Below are 15,092 nucleotides of genomic sequence, written 5' to 3'. Positions count from 1 at the left end.
TCACGTAGAATGTGTATGAACGATGTGCATGATATCAATATCAAGTGTAAATCATAATCAAATCTCATTCGTGCCTCTACAAGAGCATACATCACAATACCAATCCTACATTGTTTTTCTTCCTTTATCTATGATAAGTGAAAAGATAGGTGAGAGATGAATGCATCACAAAAAACAACGTAGTAAACGGGCAATAAGAAGGCTTAACATGCTTTCTCCGTCAATAACTAACTTCTACATATGCTTCGATAATTGAAGTCTAACAAAAGGTAGTACAACCTACCTCGATGCGACATACATACCACGAAGCTTGAAGTCAAATGTGAGCCTTGCCCTTCTGAAGAGCCTCTGAATACTCAAAGTCTAGTCATTATCGAAATCTCAGTCAGAAACGGGGATTAACGGTACCCATATTGCTATACATTCGTTCCAATTGAAAATCAACTATAGAAAAGAGAGAAATCGGACTCACATGGGTAAAACGGGTATTTTAAGAGTGAAATAGGTAACCAACGTTCTAGAAGTTCAATTTTACTCTTCAATTGCTAATTAAGCTCAATTCTAGATCAATTTCATCATTCAAGAGAAGACTCTAATTTAGGCATAAACCCTAGTTTTCCATGATCAATTCCTCAACCTAAGGTAGAGATTCAAGCTTATTATTTACTAACTCACAAGATTCCATGATTAGAATAGCAAGATTTATCAAATAAACTCACATTCATAGCCTAAAATTCAATTAACAAACTTAAGGTTTATGACTCATCTTCTCTAACTAGCTTTACTAGATTCCACTATAGATTCAAGCTTTAGGAAGGTTAATAGACATGAACAAGGTGAAGGAGACTTACCCCAAGATGAATCAACTTTTAATACAACAGTCACCTTTGAGCCACTTAGAGAATAGATTTTGGGAATGAGAAATGAATGGTTCGAATTAGGGCATTTAATGATTCTGATACTGCGATTCACGCTCCAGCGGAAGGGGTTCCGCTTCCGCGGACTCGCCTCGGCGGAGGACCATCCGCGGAGGCGGATCGTAGTAAAATGGCAAAAGCTCCCCGGCGCACTGCGTGCCAAGCCTCGCTTGAGCGGGTTCGGCCGGGCGGGGCACGATGAAACGGCAAAATTCTAGTTTTTCACCAAGTTTCACCCCAAATCCCGACATCCACCCAAAACCTCCCAGATATAAAACATATATGCACACATACGTAAAAACACGCTACGAACTCACCCGTAGCCTTGGAATTTCCATCGGAGGTACGTAACGTGACGGGGTCGACTGACGACCCAAAACCAACTTCCCGACCAATGACGCCCAATACTGGAGTGCGTCGAAGGCTAACTAAATACCCCGCGATCATAATCGACCCTCCGGACCTCGCACTAATCGACGTATTTTCGGAAAAGGTCCGTTTAACCAAAAGTCAACTATTGGTCAAAGGTTTTTCACTTTAAGGCTCTAATTCTCATAACTCACAATAAAACTCGCCCGATTACCTCGGGAACTGTGCTGCCATCCCGCTGGTCAAAATCATACTAACAGGGCTCGAGGAAGGGTCAACGGGAGTAAATGGGTCAAAAGTGCAATAACGACCAAACGGGTTGTTACACATGCCCACCCTACTTCCAAGTGGAAAATCACTACCAAAAACCCACCCCCCCCCCCCCGGCCGCCAAAAAAACACACACACACCCACACTTTCTTGCCTTTTCCTTTCTTCCAAAACAAAAAATTCACTCCATGTTGAATGTAGAATACTACAAACACTAAAATGTTTCCAACTTCATTTTCAATCCCAACTTTTATAAATCCCCCACAAATAAAACCTGCCCCCTTCTTGCTAATAGACTCCCAAAAATCTCAAACCCAGTATTTAATTTTTACCATTCTTATATTACTAATATATATAAATTGAATATTTCGACATGATATTCAATATTTTTCTTATAAGTACCGCATACCGTATTGCATATTATATTTGTTCAGAATGCATATCAAATACCATATCAGATACCATAATATCAAAACAATTTCAATTTATAATTGGTATCTACCGCACCATTCCGACCCTACTTCCAGGTGGCAAATCACTACCAAACCCCGCACACTCCCTTTGTTTCCTTCCAAAACCAAAAATCCAGTCTGCTATACAGAATGTAGAATACTACAAACCACTCAAAACTTTTCCAATCCCAAATTTCATAAATCCCCAAAATTTATAAACCTTGCCATATATATGCGCTTCTTATTATTATTATCGCCTCTACTTCTTGTTAATAAACTACCAAACCCATTATTCAATTTCTCCAATTTGGGATCGAGGGTAAGTCATAGAATGGCTTCTAACAAGTTTCCAATAGAGGAAAGTGGTGTTGGTATAGCAAGGAGATGTTGGATCAAGTTCAAGAAAGAGTCTACTTTTGCACTTTACACTCCTTTTGTTGTTTGTTTGGGTTCTGGTACACTGAATCTTGATACTTTCCGACATTACATTGCTCAGGATGTTCATTTCCTTAAGGCATTTGTTCAAGCGTTAGTTCTTTCACTCTCTCACTCCTTTTTTCTGGATTATTATATGTTGTTTTAGAAAATGTTTCAGTAATTGTTTGATTTTCTTCTGGTACTGTAATCTTTGATTGGTAACAACAACATACCCCGACAAGTGGGGTAGGATGTAGGCGGACCTTACCCCTACATTTGTGGGGTGGAAATAATAAGGAGAAGCGGAGAGGAGGCTAGCCCCTTCCCGCTGCCACTACAAACTAATCTTCTAGCCTAAGACTGGACCTCCATCCTTCCGTCATGTCCTTAGTAAGCTGAAGCTGTGGCATGTCCTGTTTAATCAGTTCTTCTTCAGCCTACCTCTGCCTCTCCTAACTCTCGTTATAGCCAACCTCTCAGCTCTTACACCTCCTTATTCCTCTTCACATGTCCGAACCATCTCAGGCTCACTTCCCTCATCTTGTCTGTCACAGAGGCCACTCCCACCTTGCCCGGTATAACTTTGCTCCTAATCATATCTCTCCTATTATGCCCGCACATCCATTTGAGCATCCTCGTCTCCACTACATTCATCTTCTTGACTGGCCAACACCCTTGTTTGAAATTATAAATTTTTGTAGAATTTATTTCAGTTATTATGTATGTTTTTCTTCTTTCTGGTACTCTAATCTTTGGCGGGTGGAAATGATGTATGAGTAAATGTGAAATAACTCGCTTTGTCATTTGTGTTTATTTGGGGGTTTTATTTTTTATTTTCTTACAAGTACTCCCTTTTAACAAAACGGGACGGGGTAGGCCTAAAATTACGCGGAAGGAAGTGGTCTCAAAAGACCAGCAAATGCTTGGTATCTATACAGACTTAGCTAAAGATAGGGCACAATGGAAGAAAGATTATCCATATAGGTGATAGCTACTAGTTGAGGATAGGTTTTATATATAATTTTTAACGTATTTTTCACTTTTATTACCCCACCTGTGGGATTATACTGGGTATGTTGTTGTTGCATTTTTCACTTTTATTTTATTTATTATGTTGATGATATGATATGAGCTTAAATAAAGAAATGAAGATCCATATTGCCTACCCCAACTTGTTTGGGATTGAGGCGTAGTTATTGTTGTATTACTTTGTTTATTCCGTTGCTTACGAAAATTCAGAAAGAGCCGCCTTTGTTGTATAACCTTTTTTTTCCTCTCCTGGCGGATAAGGACTTACGGAATGGATTTTAGTTTCTTGACATTATTTTCTGGGAGGTAACAAATAAAAAGATAGAGAATGGCAATCTAACCTTTGAAAGAATAGTGGCTTAGTCCATTTACATAGAAGACTATCTTAATTTTGTTAGTTGCTCAAATGTACTAGAAGTAGTACCTTAAATCTCTATCCAAAATGTAAAGAAGTATGAAATTCATTATTCCTTGGGTGATTTCCAATTTGCAGCCTGGGTATGGTAAGTGAATTACTTTACCCTTTTAAACTCATTGGGAATGTCTCCTAGAATTTCGGCATGTTCAGGTAAAATAAAGCATTAAAGTTGTGGAGGGAAAAAATATATATGAAAATAATGTTTTTCCGGTTAAGTGAAGAAAAAGGAAAAAAGAAATAAGCACTAGCCGAATAGTCTTTTCATACTCTGCTTCTTTGGCTTTTTTCGAATTTCTCTTGTATCAACCTTTAATTCCTCTTTGATGCTAGCTGTAATTTTAAAGGGACAAGTCAATAATCTGTCTTGATTCTTTTCGACAAGTATGAAGTTAAAACTTCTAAAAGAACCTCATGTTGGTTGTTCTTTTGTTTTCCTATTTGTTTGCTCTCTTATTTTTTACAGGATTCCTTTTACCTCCACTTAATGGTATAGATTTTTTTTCCTTGAAGTATCTTCATCCAGACTATCCGTTATGTTGGTGCTTTGTTTTTTTTGCCAGAAGTCTGGGTAGTCAGTCAAGTCCCAGGGGTGAAGTAATCCCTATCCATAGTATAGGGAGTGTGAAATGGATTTTCCTTATTCCCATTTTTAGCTCTCGTTTGGTTAATGAATTCTATGTACTTTTTCTTTTAATGAACTTCTTCTATGCAACATTGTTTTGCTAGAGATGCAGGATTTTGGGGTCTAGTGGTTTTGGTGCTCTATGTTTGGACAAATGATAGATTTTTGGGGTTAATAAGATCTGCTTTTGCATGGGCTTTGGTGGCCGTGTAACATGTTTTTTTTTTTTTCCATGCCTTGTGCTAAGAAGTTTGTTAAGTAATATTTGTGAAACAAATTGCAGGTATGAAGCTGCAGAAGAGTGTACTGACGATGACGATGCGAAGGTTGGCATTAGTGAATTGCGGAAGAATGTTACTGAAGAACTTAAAATGCATGATGCAGTTTTAAAAGTAAGATATGAGTCTCTAACCTAACTTCTTTTCCATTAAATTTAAGTTTCTCACTCTCCATTTTGTGATTAGGATTGCCATGTCCGCAAATTTCCTATTGCTTCTTTACGATATGTTGCCCGTTGCGTATCAGTAGGGACATGTCCTGAAAGATATTTTTGACTTTATCTAAACTGAGCGTTTAACTTAGATCCTTGTTTTGAATGCACTAGTAAAGGGATGTGGGATCCTTTTTCCCATTTATGTTGTCCGTTCAATTTGCTTTTGCAAATGTTACCATTATCACAAAAAAAAAAAAAAAAATATTGCTTTTGCAACCAAACAAATAATCAGGTTTTTAACGGCATGAGCTTTTGCTAAGTTGCTAGCCATAAATGAAGCATAACTGTGTTAATCTTGATTAGGCTCGTTGCAAAGGAATGTGATATGCATAATTCTCTTCCTTAGTTTATTTGTGAGTAAATTCATATCTCTCAACTAGTTCATTTATCTTGAAACTTACAGGGATTTCGCTGCCAGGGAGAACTTTGATGTATAAATTACTTTAATTATGAACTTATAATTGTGCTGACTTAAGTCACCATCTCCAACTTTAGCTTTTGCATCATCACCCTTCAAAATATTTCCAGCGCATTTGTTAAATTCAATCTGGCTTCATCAGTGTATTAAGAGCCTAACTAATCTATCTTTCAACCTCGAAAAGTTTAGTAGCCTAGAAGGCGCTATAAACATTTGCGCACAACTTAGTGAAATGGATTCTCTCATATTCCATTCAGGAGTATATTATGTGGACCAAGTATGGTTGTCAGATGTGGATGTGAGGTTGTGCATTTTTTAAACCATTTTTATTTAGGATGTAGGGGTGTGGACGGAATATTTACGCACGAGTGTGAGGATACAGCTATCAGTCAATTAATCAATCAATTGAGCTTTAATCCCAGATAAAGTTGGGACAGCTATGTGAATCCTTTATAATCATTCTGCACATTTGGATCCGATCATTTAAATATTACTTTCCTAAGAAATAATTGTTTGTAAAGCAAGTTACTGGTTAGATATAACTACAGGGTTTCTAAATCTTACAATTCTCTACACTTTTTTACAACTAATTAGCACAAAACTAGCTCTATATGCATATGGTAGTTGACTATCTAACAAATCTGTTTGATGTAAGGTGTGAATGATCTTGTAGATGTAAAAATATCTTGTCTATGTTGGGACATTGAGGTCTCAATACATAATGTGGTTGTCAATATATATTGAAGTATTTTTAAAATATTGGTTTTCAGTGAATTCTACTTATACATCTTGGGTACATAAGGGTGCAGTATACAGGGAGAGCTTAGTGGGCATAGCAGTTGTCAAGAAAACGATATGGTTTGACTAGTGCGAAGAATAAAGTATTACAAGAGTGGAGGAAACAAAGAAGAGAATGGGGTACCTTGATTCAGTTAATTGATAAGTTTGTTCCTAGTTTACCCGGTACATGTGCTGGTACACTTGTGACAAAACAAGCCTTAAGTCGGTCAAATTATATACTCGGTCTAACATATACGTGTATAATCAACGTCATCCACTTCTTTGTGCTAGTCAATATATTTTAAGAAGGAAGAACAGTTATACTTCCATCCATCTAACTGCTTAATGATCTTTCAATAGTTGGATGCCAAAAAGTAAGAGCTTCTTAGTTAACCTTTCAAGGACATCCTACAAAGGTCAGGTTACTATCACCGACTTCTGAAACTGGAAGGATTGGTGCTAATACTTGCTACCCTGACATTTGAAACCTTTCGAGCCTGAATTTTTGGAAGTCTCAAGAGTGGTGAGGTCTCTAAAACCCAAAGTATTTCAAGCAAGAAGACAATCAAAACACATTGGAAATGGGAGCTTACTAATTTACAGTTTACAGTAGTCCTCCTTTCCCAGTAACCTACCTCCACAATACATAAATGTTGTTGTAGATCCTTGTAGGTTTAGCTCGGAGAAGCTCATGCCTCATTCTGGATTTCATCTTTCTAGGGCACTATATTGCTGGATATCAAATGCATTTTAGGAAAAAAAGGTTTCTCATTCTCAGTCTTCTTGGTCCACATATGATTATTTATTTCTTTTACTTTGGGTTTTATGTAAGTACATAAAGCATTTATGTACATGAGCTCATAATAGTGGTTGCCAGCCAAAGAAAGTGCTGTTCTTTCATAAGGCAGTCCGGTGCAAGCTTCCCGTGTTCCCGCAGGGTCTGGGGAAGGGCCGCACCCCAGGGGTGTAATATAGGCAACCTACCGTGACGCAAGTAACAGTGGCTGATCCACCGCTCAAACCCCTTGGCTCGAGCCCCCTGAGCCATAGGTCACACGGAGACAACTTTTTCGTTGCTCCTGGGCTCCCCTTCAAATGATTGTTCTTTCATAATTAGGTAATTCCTTAAATCAGTTCCTCACTCTTTGCGGAAAGAACAAAACAATTTCTGACTATTTCTTTTGGTCCCAAATTCATCATCTTTCTTTAGTTTTTCTTTCATATTCCTTTTTTTCTTGATGAAGTAAGTGGTTTCAATAAATGGCATCAATAAGATGCAAAAAGTACATAATTTTGAAATTTTAAGCTTACAAAAGATTATAGCTAGCTTTTCTTTCATATTCCTCTTTTTACCAGATAATTAACTTATTGAAAGGTATAAATAGAGGCTACAAATAAAGATAATAGGATGTACTTAAGATTTATAAAAGAGAATTTTAAACATAAACGCATCTCTTTACCTTTTCCTTCGAGCCATCTGAAATGATGCTTGCTTCCTTTGAAAGAAAATTCTGCCTTATTAAAATTGTGCATAATTTTCACACTTCTAGAATAGGTAATTGTGACTTTTAATATTACTGAGAAAAATAACTTTGTCTTATCCTATAAAGACATGATTTGGAGATGAACCTAAAATCTGCACAGGCATTTGAAATGAGCATAAACCATAGTTATATGGGATACTTTTCCCTTGGATCACTAAGGTCTTCTTGAAGTTAATGGGCTGTGAAGGACATGTGTTGAAAATTGGTTATGCATTGGGTAGAACTTAATGCTGATGAATAGTCAATGCATATTGGTATTCTTGTGAGTTATTGCAAAGAAAGAATGAGTAAGATATGCTGCTCCCTTTTAAGAGAGGAAAATTCTGAATGAATGGACCAATGGCACTATCTGCAGACTGTTAGTTTATCTGTACTATCATGGCAAGCTTCTTGATTACCCAAGAAGTTTCCTGCTTTACTTCAGCAATGGCACGATGTCCACGGTTAATGGTCAACTGATTGATCATTGTGGATTCACAGTAGCTAATATTTGAGCTGCCAAGATGTATATATAGTCCGGATGTATTATATATCTAAGCACTTCACACATAGCACACATGATAGTTACATATTGTGCTATATCTTGATTTCTGTTTGGTAAACAAATTCTCATTATCTTTCTGGAGTGTAACTAATTTGGCAAGGAAGCTAAGATGTGCTTTTTCTGATAGGTGACAGCAACTGCTGTTAAAAGTTAATGATTATGATATTGCATCTTATGTCCTATATATCAAAGAATATTCGAAACTCTCTTTGTGCATATAAAGTTGTCTTCTTGCTTGGGAAAATAAATCATTTCACAATCACTTCTGTAGGAGTGGGGCATTGATCTGGTCAAGGAGTGCACTCTTAACCCTGCAACGGCGAAGTACACAGGTTTTTTATCAGCTACAGCTTCAGGAAAGGTTGAAGGTGTAAAAGCTGCTAAACTGGCCACACCATTTGAGAGAACGAAGTTGGCAGCTTATACTTTAGGTGCTATGACTCCTTGCATGAGACTTTATGCCTACATTGGTAAGGAGCTGCAAGCGTTCCTTGAGGGAGAGAAAGTTCATCCATACAAGAAATGGATTGACAGTTATGCCTCTGAAGGTTTCCAGGTGTGTGGCTGTTTATTCCTTACTCGTCAAATTCAGCTTATGAAAGATATTTATGACATAACCCACATTTTACTTAACTGAACTGGAGTATGTTGTTTGTTGAACAATAGGCATCAGCTCTACAAACAGAGGACTTGTTGGATAAACTGAGTGTCTCTTTGACAGGCGAGGAGCTTAACATCATTGAAAAGCTTTATCATCAAGCAATGAAACTTGAAATTGAGTTCTTCTTAGCCCAGCCACTTGTTCGGAACGCTATCATACCTTTGTCAAAAGTTCACAACCCTGCTGAATACCGGCTAACAATATTTTCTGATTTCGATTTGACATGCACTGTTGTTGATTCTTCTGCCATCTTGGCTGAAATTGCAATTATAACAGCACCAAAATCTGATCAAAATCGACCAGAGAATCAAATTGCGAGGATGTCGTCGGCTGATTTAAGGAATACATGGGGAGATCTTTCTAAGCAGTACACCGAAGAGTATGAGCAATGTATAGAGAAGATGTTACTTACTGAAAAAGGTAACACTGTTTTCTTAATCTTTTGATGTTTACTAACCTCCCTATGTCATAATATTGCTGAACAGCTGGAATGAACTTGTTCTAAGAATCTTACTTTTACAGCAGAAAAATTTGATTACGGAAAACTGCGTAGAACACTTGAGCAACTTTCTGATTTTGAGAAAAGGGCGAATAGTAGGGTGGTTGAATCTGGGGTACTGAAAGGTCTGAACCTTGAAGACATTAAACGAGCTGGGCAGCGATTGATTCTCCAGGATGGTTGCACCAACTTTTTCCAGAGTGTAATAAGAAATGAGAATCTGAATTCAGACATTCATGTCCTCTCCTATTGCTGGTGTGCTGACCTTATTAGGTCTTCCTTTTCATCAGGTATTTGCTAATGACAAACTTAGTAAAATGGAACTTCAGTTTGAACATGTGTGCATTAGTCATCATGTTTCAGTTGGATGCTCTAGATCTGCGAAAATTATTGGTGTCTGGTTGATTATTATGGTCTGTCTACCTTTTCAGCACTAGTCGAATGTTTTCTGCTTCCTTAGTTGCACCTAGATATGTAAGGAACTGAATGTTTTTTGGTTGCTAAGTGACATTTGTCCGTCTTCGTCATGCCAATCGTTCTTCCACCTGCTATTCGTTTCTTGTACTATGGGGAAGGAAACAGTTTTCTAAATGAAAGAGAAGAAAGAAGGGGGGAAAATGGAAAAGAGAGTGGAGGATCAAGCTGATCTTTCCTTGTTTTTCAAATTTACCTTGCTTTACCCTGTTCTTATTTCGTGTCGTGCATTCTCCTCCCTTTTTGAGTTATCTTTTCCTCTTAAGTTTAGAGATCTTAACATTGTCAATGGTCTCTTCATATAGTCTGGAAGAGAACTTTTGGTGTGCACTTTTTATTTGTGCTATAGTTGAAGTTGAGGGGCTTACTGGACTGTTACCCTTTTCATTTGTAATTCTGCAATGCTTTTAGTGGGTAGTTTCCAATGTGGTGTTAGCTTTTTGGCTTATCAAAATGTTATCTTTTTCCTACCTTGTGTTGAACAGGGGGCATAGATGATCTGGATGTACATGCCAATGAGTTTATGTTTCAAGAATCTCTATCCACTGGTGAAATTGTTATGAAAGTTGAATCTCCCATTGACAAGGTTCAAGCATTCAGTAAAATTCTAATGAACTGTGGCAACGACAAAAAGAATCTGACAGTATATATTGGGGATTCAGTTGGCGACTTACTTTGCTTGCTGGAAGCAGATGTTGGGATTGTGCTTGGTTCGAGCTCAAGTCTAAGGAGGGTGGGGAATCATTTTGGTGTTTCTTTTGTTCCTCTTTTTGCAGGTGTTGTCCAGAAACAGAAGATGTGTGCTGGGGTAGACTCATCAAGTTGGAAGGGACTTTCTGGTGTCCTCTATACTGCCTCTAGCTGGGCTGAGATACATGCTTTTGTATTGGGATCATAAATCTTCAAGTTACATATTCATCATGCTAATTAGGAGGACATGAGAAAAACCTTACATAGTATATCAATACATACAGCTTTGTGGCTAGTTTTATTGCAGGCCACAGATCACTTCTGTTCTCATTTTGTTTTTCTACAGGCCACAGAAATGTAAATGTGATTCATTTGGCTGGAGATTTTATATGAGTACAGCAAATGTTATTAAATGTTGGTGGCTACTCTGTTCTACTGAATTTGTTTTGGTTACTTCTACGGTCATACTTTTTGGTAAATGTCCTTTTTCAGATGAGCAACGTGGACAATGGTTTTGAAGCCAGGTGATTTACAGCTTCTCGCTGTTCATTTTTTTAGGGAGGCTGCTTGGATTGTATTTTAGTAATCTAAAATCATTTTGACCCCACTTTTAGCTAAGGATTTATAGGAAACAGCTTCTCTACCCCACAAAAAGAGGTAAGGTACACGTACATCCTATCCTCCCTAGACTCCACTCATGGGATTACACTGGGCATGTTGTTGTTGTAAAATCTTTTTGACTCTGCAGCTATTGGAAACGATTATTGTTGGTTCTAATGAGGTGTTTATGTGCTTTCTGTGCGCACGTAATTTTTGAGCTACCACATCAAACAATGCGAAGGTCTTAGTACCCTTGAATTAGTTTGAAGTGGTAATAGGCCTCACTTAAGCCCAATTTCATGTTGACCAAGTAATTACTACTTTGTTAGACAAACATGTCAAAATTGTGTAATTACAATTTTATGGTGGCTTTCCTAATTTTGGGCTCGGATGCAGTTTATACCTACTAATTTGCTTATTTTATAAAATTAGTTGCAAGTATCATTTTATTGTCTTTGCATCCTTTTCCCCAACTTTCAGGCAAAACTGCTTAAAGCTACAGGCTGGTGATTTTGTTTTTGTAATATATCAACAGTAAAGAAAAACGCTACTCCCTCCATCCCCATTTTATATGAAGGTGTTTAACTTGGCACAAAGTCTAAGAAATAAATGAAGACTTTTGAAACTTGTGGTCTAAAACAAATCATAGAAATTTGTATGGCTAGAAATCATTTCATTAAAAGTAAATTTAAAGTTGAATTTGAACTAAATATAGAAAGGTGTCAATTTTTCTGAGAATGACTAAAAAGGAAATAGTTTCATATAAACTGGGATGGAGGGAGTACTCTTTTGAAAATCTTACAATAAATAGCTCAAACCACAACCTTAAGGTGTGCAGAATTTCTCTATGCAGCGGCAATACTCTTAAACTCCAGCACAATATTTAATTGTCAGCCATTGAAGGAGCTTGAAGCTCGAATTCAAAATTTTGGTTTTCACAAGCGGGTTCCTTTTCGTATGAGTGTTATTTTAAAAGATTGGGAATATCTTGAGAAGTTCATACCTGAAATTTGAGATAATTTGGTGAAGTTTCTGAGTGATTTTGGTGGAGATTTACAAATCGGTTAACATGAAGATGACAGACAATTTTTTCATTTCTATTTATTTTTAAACGCCACATGGCAATTTTTAAATGAAAAAATAAGGCAAATAATTTTTTAATTTGTTAAATATAGGTCCGTTAAGAAAGGGGCAAATATGCACTATTTGTATAACGGCTAATGGTATATATGCCCCATTTTTTTTAACGAAGGAATATTAGTTCTAAATCACATATTTGAGAGGGTATATTTGCCCCTCTTCCCGTATTTAATTGAGACGACTTTTTCTAATTGTTATACCCGTCTCTTTTTCTATTTTGGAACCTTTCTTTCCTCAGTGCGTCAGTGTCCACTTCTTGACACACTCATTCCCAATCAAGACTTACCATTGATGGATTTCAAGCTCCTCTCTTTTCTCATCTTCAAGACTTCAACTACTGCTTAATCAATTCATCAATCTATGCATCTCTTCCACTCCCTAAAGAAGCTCTCCCTTCCAAGTCAGGCTACCTCACCATCAATTCCACCACCAACTCTGCCATTTTCTACACGTTCTACGAAGCCCGAAATCTTACCTTACCTCTCTCTAAAACTCCAGTTCTCATTTGGCTCCAAGGTGGACCTGGATGCTCTTCTATGCTTGGAAACTTCAATGAGCTAGGCCCTTGGCGCGTGTCATCTTCTCACAGCCAAAACGTCGCGCTCAAGCCTAATCGTGGATCCTGGAATCGGATTTTTGGCCTTCTTTTTCTTGATAATCCCATTGGCGTTGGATTTAGCATTGCTTCTACACCTGAGGAAATCCCAAGGAACCAGAAAGATGTCACTAAGCACCTGTATATCGCGATCAAGAAGTTTATCAAGCTAAACGCATCGTTCAAGGATCGAACTATTTACATCACTGGCGAGAGTTATGCTGGTAAATATGTGCCAGCAATTGGATATCATGTGTTGAAGAGAAATGCTCAGTTGCCTGTTCATAGTAAGGTGATTAATTTGGTTGGTGTTGTTATTGGGAATGGACTAACTGATCCAGTAAGCCAAGTGGAAACTCATGCTGCAAATGCATATTATTTTGGATTGATAAATGACAAGCAAAGGAGCCAGTTAGAGTCACTTCAAACAAAGGCTATTTCATTGGCAAAGAATGGTTATTGGAGTGAAGCAACAAATGCTAGAAGTGAAGTCTTGAATACATTACAAGACATGACTGGAATGCCAACTTTGTACAACGTTGAAAGGCACAACCCATACCAAAACCATTTGGTAGCTAAGTTTTTGAACAACGTCGAGGTAAAGAAGGCGTTAGGTGTGAACGGAAGTATCATTTTCAACGTGTGCAGTAAGGTGGTGGGGGAAGCATTGCATGAGGATTTGATGAAGAGTGTGAAGTACATGGCGGAGTATCTCGTCAAGAACACTAAAGTTTTGTTGTATGAAGGTCAGTTGGATTTGAGAGTTGGCTTAGTTTCAACCGAGGCGTGGTTGACGAGAATGAAGTGGGAGGGAATTAACAAGTTCTTGGAAGCACATAGAAAAGTTTGGAGAGTAAATGGTGAGCTAGCAGGTTATGTGCAGAAATGGGGCAACTTAAGTCATGTTGTAGTATTGGGTGCCTGGGCATTTGGTTCCACATGATCAGCCATTGAATTCTCAAGCTATGACTGAAGATTGGGTTCTTGAAAAGGGAATTTTTGCTAGTGATATTCAAATTGAGAATTTGACCACCAATTTGGCTGATGTGTTATAGGATCTAACATAATTTAACAAGATCACCTATGAGATTGAGTTGGTTGGATTTGAAGTAATAGTTGCATTGTCAGTGACCGGAGGTTTATCGGAAACAACCTCCCTACCCCACAAGGTGGGGGTAAGGTCTGCGTACATCTTACCCTTCCCAGACCCCACTTGTGGGATTACATTGGGTATGTTGTTGTCGTCGTCTTTGGATCTAACAAGGTTGTACTTGTTTGTTGTAATTTTGTTAAAGATCATATGTTGGTCCTCCAAGTGGGTTGCAAAGAGCTAAAAACTTATCACTGAGTTAAAGCACTTTTAAGGATCTTTGTTTGTGATTTCATTGATCCTCTATTTTAATCTCATGATCATAGCTAATTAGCTCCTTCGACTCAGGTCCTGGATTTTCTTGAATTAATTCAATTACAATTACAGGATCACCTATTGACATGAAACTATTTTCTGTATGACTTCAACGATCTTACTTGTACTTCATTTTGCTTTGCTTATTCAATCTTACCTAAATGATTATGGACTATAATTTTCTTTAGGAAAAGATACATAAACGAGTAATTTGTAGTTCCGCTAAGACGAAAAGAAATTCTCTATGTACTGTAAAATTATTCTAATCGTTTGGAGGAAAATAATATTAGTCATCGGCATGTTGTAAATCAATCGTTAGAACGCTGTTAGCTTGCATCTGCCTCTGTACAAAATCATATTGGTGCGTTGTTTTATATATTAGAATAGAATATTGTTAAGCTGGGCTTTTATGGTTAGGTGCGTGGAATTCAGGCTAACTGCATTGATAGTCGAATTTAGGGTCTCCATTTAAGCTATAGTCGTAATGTATAAAATTTTACAAGTTTAGTCGCTTTGTAATAAACTTCAGCCATTCGTGAGAGAAGTTGCCAAAATTTGTGTATAAAGTTAATTAGCAACAAACTTCTGACATTTTATGTGAAATTGTAGAATTATTGGCAAGAAATAATTGAATGTCTGACAGTAACTTACGACATAGATGTTTGATGTTAGTCTTATCAAAACTTTGACTTCATACATGTATGTATGTCTGAAGTTTGTCTTCATAGTTCCCAACTTAAGAGCATTGTGTTTGT

The 15,092-nt window shown here is 37.4% G+C and overlaps 1 protein-coding gene and 1 pseudogene across 1 annotated transcript; both read left to right on the top strand.

Annotated features, from left to right (window-relative positions):
* The first annotated feature begins 2,026 nt into the window (after window positions 1-2,026).
* On the top strand, window positions 2,027-11,010 carry LOC132059587 (bifunctional TH2 protein, mitochondrial-like). The gene is made up of 6 exons (XM_059452233.1): window positions 2,027-2,536; window positions 4,778-4,886; window positions 8,545-8,829; window positions 8,940-9,354; window positions 9,457-9,723; window positions 10,393-11,010. Exons 1-6 carry the CDS (start codon window positions 2,241-2,243, stop codon window positions 10,803-10,805), a joined length of 1,785 nt encoding a protein of 594 aa, XP_059308216.1. The 5' UTR covers window positions 2,027-2,240; the 3' UTR covers window positions 10,806-11,010.
* Window positions 11,011-12,515: 1,505 nt separating this feature from the next.
* On the top strand, window positions 12,516-14,514 carry LOC132059588 (serine carboxypeptidase-like 50; annotated as a pseudogene).
* Window positions 14,515-15,092: the final 578 nt, after the last annotated feature.

The sequence above is a fragment of the Lycium ferocissimum genome, chromosome 6 (genome assembly GCF_029784015.1).
Source record: "Lycium ferocissimum isolate CSIRO_LF1 chromosome 6, AGI_CSIRO_Lferr_CH_V1, whole genome shotgun sequence".
NCBI classification, from domain to species: Eukaryota; Viridiplantae; Streptophyta; class Magnoliopsida; order Solanales; family Solanaceae; genus Lycium; species Lycium ferocissimum.
This window is presented reverse-complemented; position numbering and strand designations above follow the sequence as displayed.

Excerpts from the sequence above, each read along its gene's own strand:
- LOC132059587 (XM_059452233.1), top strand. The coding sequence starts at position 2,241 with ATGCGCTTCTTATTATTATTATCGCCTCTACTTCTTGTTAATAAACTA. Across the intron at positions 2,537-4,777 it reads CTTAAGGCATTTGTTCAAGC|GTATGAAGCTGCAGAAGAGT; the intron begins GTTAGTTCTTTC and ends AACAAATTGCAG. Across the intron at positions 9,355-9,456 it reads GATGTTACTTACTGAAAAAG|CAGAAAAATTTGATTACGGA; the intron begins GTAACACTGTTT and ends TTACTTTTACAG.